The sequence below is a fragment of the Aethalodelphis obliquidens genome, unplaced genomic scaffold, assembly GCF_003676395.1.
Source record: "Aethalodelphis obliquidens isolate GAN/ISIS:26980383/991018 unplaced genomic scaffold, ASM367639v1 scaffold11, whole genome shotgun sequence".
NCBI lineage: Eukaryota > Metazoa > Chordata > Mammalia > Artiodactyla > Delphinidae > Aethalodelphis > Aethalodelphis obliquidens.
The window spans coordinates 19,724,535-19,732,623 of NW_020837955.1; the positions used below are offsets into that span (position 1 = coordinate 19,724,535).

At 51.0% G+C, this 8,089-nt stretch overlaps 1 protein-coding gene across 7 annotated transcripts in view; it reads left to right on the top strand.

The window, feature by feature from the left end:
• SLC68A1 (solute carrier family 68 member 1) overlaps nucleotides 1-8,089 on the top strand; it is a 24,120-nt gene that overhangs the window by 5,631 nt on the left and 10,400 nt on the right. For 2 of the 7 annotated variants that reach the window (XM_027112425.1, XM_027112431.1), the window contains exon 1: nucleotides 3,298-3,410. The exons of 3 other annotated variants lie outside the window; for them this stretch is intronic. Coding sequence is in view for 1 of the 4 variants with exons in the window: in XM_027112432.1 (XP_026968233.1) it covers nucleotides 3,226-3,410 (185 nt within the window). In the remaining 3 variants the exon portion in view is untranslated. Of the gene's footprint in view, nucleotides 1-3,205; nucleotides 3,411-3,479; nucleotides 3,496-8,089 lie in introns of those variants that run through there. 2 more of the 7 variants (XM_027112432.1, XM_027112430.1) reach the window with 2 other exon arrangements.

Below are 8,089 nucleotides of genomic sequence, written 5' to 3' on the forward strand. Positions count from 1 at the left end.
ACACAGGTTGCTTCCATATCTTGGCAATTGTAAATAATGCTGCTATGAACAATGGGGTGCATGTATCTTTTCAAACAGTGTTTTCATTTTTTTTTCAGATAAATACCCAGGAGTGGAATTGCTGGGTCATATGCTAGTTCTATTTTTAATTAATTAATTAATTTATTTATTTATTTTTGGCTGTGTTGGGTCTTCATGCAGTGTGCGGGCTTCTCACTGTGGTGGCTTCTCTTTTGCAGAGCACGGGCGTTAGACACACGGGCTTCAGTGGTTGCAGCATGCAGGTTCAGTGGTTGTTGCATGCGGGCTCTAGCGTGCGCAGGCTTCAGTAGTTGTGGCGCGTGGGCTCAGTAGTTCTGGCTCGCGAGCTCTAGAGCACAGGCTTAGTAGTTGTGGCGCATGGGCTTAGTTGCTCCGCGGCATGTGGGATTTTCCCGGATCAGGGATCGAACCGGTGTCGCCTGCATTGGCAAGCGGATTCTTAAGCACTGCTCCACCAGGGACATCCGGTAGTTCTATTTTTAGTGTTTTTTTTTTTGCGGTACGCGGGCCTCTCACTGTTGTGGCCTCTCTGTTGCGGAGCAACAGGCTCCGGACGCGCAGGCTCAGCGGCCATGGCTCACGGGCCCAGCAGCTCTGCTGCATGTGGGATCTTCCCGGACCGGGGCACGAACCCATGTCCCATGCATCGGCAGGCGGACTCTCAACCACTGCACCACCAGGGAAGCCCTATTTTTAGTTTTTTTGAGAAAACTCCATACTGCTTTCCATAGTGGCTGCACCAATTTATATTCCCACCAACAGGCAATCTTGTTTTTGAAGTCCCTTTTACCCCATATAGTGTATGGCCTGACAAGTTTAAGTGAATGTGTGAAGAGTTTTGAAAATGGAAATTTGGGGGACCCTCTCTGCAACTAAGAAAGCCCTGGGAAAAAGTGCCCCGGTGAAGGGGCCCGAGGAGGAGTTGTTAGGTAGGAGGAGAACATGGCGGAACCTAGATCACAGAGGTCAGAAGCCAAGAGAGGAGAGAACGTCAGGGAGAGTTTTTGTATGTCTCTCTCCCACGATCCAGAGACTCCGGTATGACTCAAGGCAATCTTCAATTGCACCCCATGTCCCCTCCCAGTTATCTCTGTGCTTGACAACTGGGAAGGGAAATCAGAGATAATCACAAGGCCCAGCCCTGGTGCTGACAAAAAAGGGTAACTGGTTCCATTGTCTATAAAATCAGAGGGCTGAGGGAACTCAGAGTGGGGTATTCAGTGCCACACAGGAGCCAAAGTCTTTCCTATAAGGTCACATCCAGTTCCAGCCCCTTGGCAGCTCTCCACATTCTCCTGTTCCCCCACGGGATACCCAGGGAGGGCTAAGTAAAGGCTCAGTGTTGCTTTGAAATAAAGGCACATGCTGGCCAGAGATGGAACGGCAGAGGGACTCCTTTAGTCAATTTATGGAGGCCCTAGTGTACCAGACTCTATGCTGAATGCTGGTTTCCTGCCCTTCCTGCCCTCTATTCTCACAGCCAGTAAAGCATAGATGGGGGTAAGGGGTAAGGATGGGAGAGAAATGGTAATCTTACTTCTAGTCATGAGGGCTTTCTGGAGCATGAGGGGTTTCATCAACTGCTTGAAGTCTAGAAAAGAGGTGATGTGTGTGTGGCCAAGAGGAGACCTAGGAGGTAAGAAGAGGGTCTGAAAAGGCAGGACTGGGGAGGAGGAAAGTGAGACAGACTGGTGGGAAATGAACGCTGGGGACAAGGTTCATGGGGCCTCTGGGGCTCCCCAGGAACTGGTTGAACAGACTCTAGCACCTGGACACCTGGGCTCTTGTGTTGGACTGTTTGCTCTGGGTGGGCCCTTGCCAGGTTGTCAGGAAGGAGGCAGAGGATGATATTCCTGTTGACAACAGAACTCTTACACCCCTATTTCTCATTTAATGCCCACAAAATCCCTCTAAGGAGTAAAACAGAGGCTCACAAAAAGAGCATCCCCGAAAAAGAAGTGGTGGAGCTAGGGAACTGAGTCCCAGGTCCCCCAGAAGCCAAAAGCCACACTCATGGCCCCATATCCCAGGGTAGGGAAACAGCAAGTCTGGAGTCTGTGCTAATTGCCTAGAAATCTAAGTAGGCTTACAGGCCTGTTGGGAGAAGACGTGGGACATCCTTACTAGACTAGACTGAGCAAAACAAAACTTGACTTTCAGGGTCTGGGCAGGGGTAGGAAGAGGGAAGACTCCTGTTCTGAGAGTCAGAAAGTCTGGGTTCCAACTTGTCTGGGCCTCTTGCTTGCTGTGTGAAAGTCACTGAATCTCTCCCAACCTCAGTTTCCTCATCTGTAAAATGGGGATAATAGCACCTACCTCCCAGGGATGACTATGTGAGGACTCAACAAGATAATGCATGTAGAGTGCTTAACACAGCACAGGGCACACTGTAAGAGCTCCGTAGCCTTATATTTTACTATTACTATTAATATGAGGAGGTTGGGACTTCCCTGGTGGCGCAGTGGATAAGACTCTGAGCTCCCAAGGCAGGGGGCCCGGGTTTGATCCCTGGTCAGGGAACTAGATCCCACATGCATGCCGCAACTAAGAGCTCGCATGCCACAACTAAGGAGCCCACGTGCCGCAACTAACACCTGGTGCAACCAAAAAAAAAAAAAGAAAAGAAACAAGAAAAAAATAATAAGAAGAAGAGGTTGGGCTGCTTGGTTGCTCTCTCAGGGCCTGGTGCCTGTGGCCTGAACCCTGGTGCCCACAGCTCAAGCTGGGCCTGTCCACTCTTGAGGAGCTCACAATCCAGCATCAGGGAGTCCCAGGTCGTGCCACTGTCATCTTCATATCTGTCTCAGCTGTGCATCCAGTCACATCACAAGGCTTGAAGGAAGGTGCTGAGCTCTCTTCATTTTCCGAATTAATAGTAGGGGTGGGGGACTTCCCCGGAGGTCTAGTGGTTAAGACTCCTGGCTTCCACTGCAGTGGGTGCAGATTCGATCCCTGGTGGGTTAATTAAGATCCCACCAGCCGCACGACAGGCAAAAAAAAGGACGGGGGAGAGGATGGGAAGCTCTCAGAAAAAACCTTGTTGATTTGAACTGAAATGACATTAAGCCTTCGTGGAAGTGAGAGGGAGGGGGTGAACCGGCCAGGAATACATACAATCTGCCCGTTTTTTGCTGGCGCCCACGTCCTCTTTTTGGTCCCTAAGGGCAAGCGCCCGTAACAAATATGGCGGCGGCATCCTCGGGCGCGAGCACCTGCCGAAGCAGCGGTCCCGGAGCCACGCGGAGCCAATCGCTGGGCAGGAGCGGAAGAAGGGGCTGGAGAAGCTGCTGGAGGCCTGCGCGCAGGCGCACTGGCTGGCACCTGGCTTCGGGCAGCCGCGGGATTAGGCTTCGCCTGCCACAATTTCGGTGAGGGGCTGGTCCGCGGCCGGGGCTTGGGGGCAGGAGCGGGCCGGGCTGGGGGCCAGTTGGTCACAAAGGACACACCCGAAGGGTACAGGAATGCTGTCTGCTCTGGGAGTCCTGGGGGCTGTCTGTGGGAGTTCCTGAAGTGATCTGGTTGTGGGTTGAGAGAGTGCCTCGGGGCAGGGTGGGAGAAGCTTGGGCTCAAGGGGTGAGGATGGAATTCTTGCAGAGGGACTCCCGGGGGTCGCATGATGCATCAGGCCGGGATCCATTTCATTAACATAATGGCTTTTAACCCTGGTGGCGTTGTAGAACCAATTGGGGAGCTTTAAAAGAACACCGATGCTGGGCCCCATCCTTAGAAATTACGATTTAATTGGTCAGGGGTGAGGCTTGGGCTTTCGTGTTATTGAGCAGCTCCTCAGGTGATTTTAATGTGCCGACAGGCTGGAGAACCACCACATGGTTCAGTGCCAGCTATTGAGTAAGGAACTCCTGGGTTGTTCCCAGACTCCTCTGTGGCTCGCGAGGGGTGCATGGTCCTGAGGTGAAGTTGCTGATCCTCCAGTGCTGCTGCGGAGCAGGGAGGGAAAGGGAGAAGGTCCCTCCCCCAGTAGGGTGAAGTTCGTTTCCAGCCTGAGGAGGAGGATGGGCCCATTAGTCACTGCATGGAAAGTGGCACCCCTCCAGGGTTGGGCGTCCCCAACAGCCCTGCCAGGGCTGGTCCTGCCGTGGGGAGACTGAACAGGGAGGGAAAGGGGGTGTGAAACAAGAAACACAGAAGACAATTCAGAGGTCACCTGCTTGTTGAAAAAAGGACACACCTAATATTTGCGCAGGGTATAATACCTTTCTTATTCATTTGATACTCCCGGGACAGGCAGGGAATGGAATTTTCTCCCGCTTTGCAGATGTAGGAATAAACTCAGAGAGCTAGTTAGTGATAAGGTTCAAACTTGACCCAGGGCTCCCAACTCCAAATTATGCTTATTAGTAGATTTTTTCCCTCCATACTAATAGCTTCTCATACAGTCTCTAGTCCTTCTGAAAGGAATCAGAAGCTAACACCCACCCTCTTTCTGAAGCCCCTCACCCCAGGGGCCCCGTCTGTCATTCTTGGTTTCCTCTACCAAATTCATCAGCCCCCTACTCACCACAGGCTGGTTCAGAAATCAGGGAGCTGCTACTGTTTCTATCATTTTCTGGTTCTCTATCTCCCAGAAGCCTGATGGGGTGAGGAGGGGAGAGTTTTTACATGATGCTGGGGGCTCCTTCTAAACATCTGATTCTGTCACCTGGCCACTCCCAGTGCCCCCCATCCTATTGTCCTCAGGATAGGATCTTGTGTGTGGTTTCCAAAGCCCTTCCTGATCTGGTGTGTATCAATTTTCCTTAGCACACGGGTGAAAGCTTAGTAAGTGTTACATTTTGTTATTATCACTGTTCCTCTTTGTTGCCTCACCTGTTGCCTTGCTGTCCATGTTTCACATCAGGGTTCCCCAGGTTGCCTCTTTTTGACTCCCACAGCCAAGCAGAATGCAGAGCTGAGGGGCACAGTGGGATCTGGGGAGGACACTCCTCCTAACACTGCTCTCCCGTTGGGCTGCGGATGTCCACATTGGCCTTTTAGGGTCAAATTGACCCAGAAGGTATTAATTGAGCACTTACTGTGTGGTGAAGGAGCCTGGTGGAAGCTGGGAGTCCAGATCAGGGGCAGGTCTGACCTGGCCCTGCCTTTAAGGAGCTTGGGTGCTGGAGAAGGGTTAGGGAGACATTTGGATCCTGATACAGAGCCAAGGGACCTGAAAAGGGGAGAGAACACCTGACTTGGTGCCCTTGGGAAGGTATGTGCCCCTGAACTGGGCCTTGCTTGAATCAGCAGGATTTGATACAATTGTGGTGGCGGTATGGGCCTAGTGATGTGAGAAATGCTGAGTTTTGGGGTTTTTTTTTTAGTCAGAAGCACCTGTTTTGAATTTTGGCTCTAGCACTTAATAGCTCTGTGATTTGGGGCCAGCTATTTAACCTTCAGAGCCTTGGTTTCTTCACTTACAAGATGAGGATGGAAATAGTAACAAGAGTTGTAAGGATTCATGATGATAGGTGTAAAAACCAGGCATATCTTATATGTCTGAGAAATGGTATGTAGTTACATCTAGGGTGTTTTAGGTGGAAGGGACAACATGAACAAAGGTTGGAGGTGGCACTTAAAAAAGAATTTGATGGATGACAGGATATATCAAGCACTGAGAAGCATTAATGTTGAGTGCTGAAAAGACAACTTCAGTCATGGATTTGGCAGAAGGGGACACTGACTGCAACTCTTTAAAGATCATAAAGCCAAACTTCAGAGACATGAAAAAGAAGAAGAATAGCTACATTAAAAAATTTATTTATTTATTTATTTTTAGCTGTGTTGGGTCTTCGTTGCTGCGCTGGGCTGTCTCTAGTTGCGGTGAGCCGGGGCTACTCTTCGTTGTGGTGCGTGGGCTTCTCATTGTGGTGGCTTCTCTTCTTGTGGAGCACAGGCTCTAGAGCGCAGGCTCAGTTGTGGCGCACAGGCTTAGTTGCTCTGCGGCGTGTGGGATCTTCCCGGACCAGGGCTCGAACCCGTGTCTCCTGCATTGGCAGGAGGAGTCTTAACCACTGTGCCACCAGGGAAGCCCATGAATAGCTACATTTTATTGAGGGTCTTCTCAGTGCCAGGTACTAGGCTTGGTGCTTTATATATCTTTTGCATTTCGCCCTACAGCAATCTAAGAGGTTGGCGTTGTCATCCCCACTTTATAGATGAGGAAACTGAGTCCCAGGGAGAGGGAGTGGCTGGCTCAAGGCCACACAACTGGGACCATACCAGCAGGGGGCATGGGAGATGGGCTCTGGGGCCACCAGCAGGCTCTCCTGCTAGGTGCCAAGGTGAGGGTGGAGTTGGTTGCAGGTTACAGGTTATCTCAGCCAGGTTATGCAACTAGGCTGGTGTGAGCCCCAAGCCTTCCTCCCCCGAGAGGCAGGGCTGTTGTTCTCTGTGGGGGTGGAGTGGGGGTGGGGAGGGCTATTAGAGGAAGCAGTTCCTGATGGAGGAGTGGAATCTGCAGTGACCCTGCATACTCCTCCCCCAGCTTTCTTTCCCGGGCAGAGGCTTACCTGGACAGGTTGCTTTGCCTCTAGATCTGGTCCATGGTAGTGGTCTGTCTCTGGTGCTCATGAACATCATCTGGGCCCGTGCTCCTTGCAGGCCGTCCTCTTCTGACTTTCCCCCTTGTGCCTTGATTTTTCTCTCAAACTCGCCTACCACAGGAAGGGGCCTGATTACCAGCATATTCCCCTGCTCCTACCCTGATCTGTTATAAGTGAGCGCAAGGAAATGCCAGTTTCTGAGCACATTTCTGAGCACATCTCTGGGCTTCCTAGACATAGTTTAATCCTCCCTGAATTCCTATAAAAATAGGCACTGTTACTCCCATTTTACAGGTGAGGAAACCAAGGTTCAGACAAGCTCAGACCTTGCCTGCAGTTACAATTAGTAGAAAGTTCAGTTGAGATGTAAACCCAGGCCGTTCTGATGGCAAAAGTCATACGTTTTCCATCTCACCGCACTTTGAGGTTTTCTTCTACTGTTGCCCCCGCTGCTGGAGGCTGGGGACCTTGCCTGTAGGGTTCACCTTCTCCAGTAACCAGGGCAGGCCACTGGACATCTGGGTAGGGGTGCCAGGAGGTTTCACTCCCTTTGGACAAAGGCTTTCAAGGTGAGGGAGGGGAGTTCTGAAAGGCTCTGGGGAATCACAGGAGGTGACCTGGGTTAAGGATAGCAGCAGAGGTGTACATGGTGCTTTACAGCCCCAAAGCACCTTTAGATTAGCCCACCCCATCCTTGTGTGGTAGGTATGGAGGGTCTGGGAGGCTCGTTAGTAGTAATCTCTGAAGTTTGGGTGCTCGCTGCACTTCCTGTGCTCATTGCGTTAGAGTATTTTCTCATGGACTGCTAACCCTAGCCTTAGGAAGGTTGGCCCCATCGTGCAGATCAGGAAACAGGCATGGAGAGGTTTAGCAAATTGCTTCAGGTCACACGGGTAGGAAATGGTGGAGTTGGGACTTTGGAGACCTCCAGTTGTGTCTTCTTTCCACTATGTTACTTGGAAAGTGCCAAGGAAACTTAAAGGGTGATGGATATGTTGCTGATCTCAACTGTGGTGACAGTTTCACAGGCATACCTATGCCAAAACTGATCAGACTGTACACTTTGAAAATGTGCAGATTATTATTATTTGGGGGCGGGAGGTCTTTTTTTTTTCTTTTTTTCTTTTGGCCATGCTGTGCAGCTTGCAGGATCTCAGTTCCCCAACCAGGGATTGAACCCAAGCCATGGCAGTGAGAGCCCAGAATCCTAACCACTAGGCCACCAGGGGACTCCCCGATATGCAGATTATTATATGTCAGTTGTACCTCAATAAAGCTGTGAAAAAAAAAGTATTTCACACCAAATGTTTCTTCAGGGGCTCAAAGCCCCCAGGGAGAGGCCACCTGGATATCCTCCGGCTCTGGATCAAGGTGGCATCATTATGGCCTGGGAGAGATTCTCACAGACTTAGCGGCTGCTTTCAGGTAGTTTTGGCCACTCCTCCTTCTCTCATTGCTCCACCACTAGGCGTGGGCTGGCACAAGGTTGGCACAGGAGGGGGGGG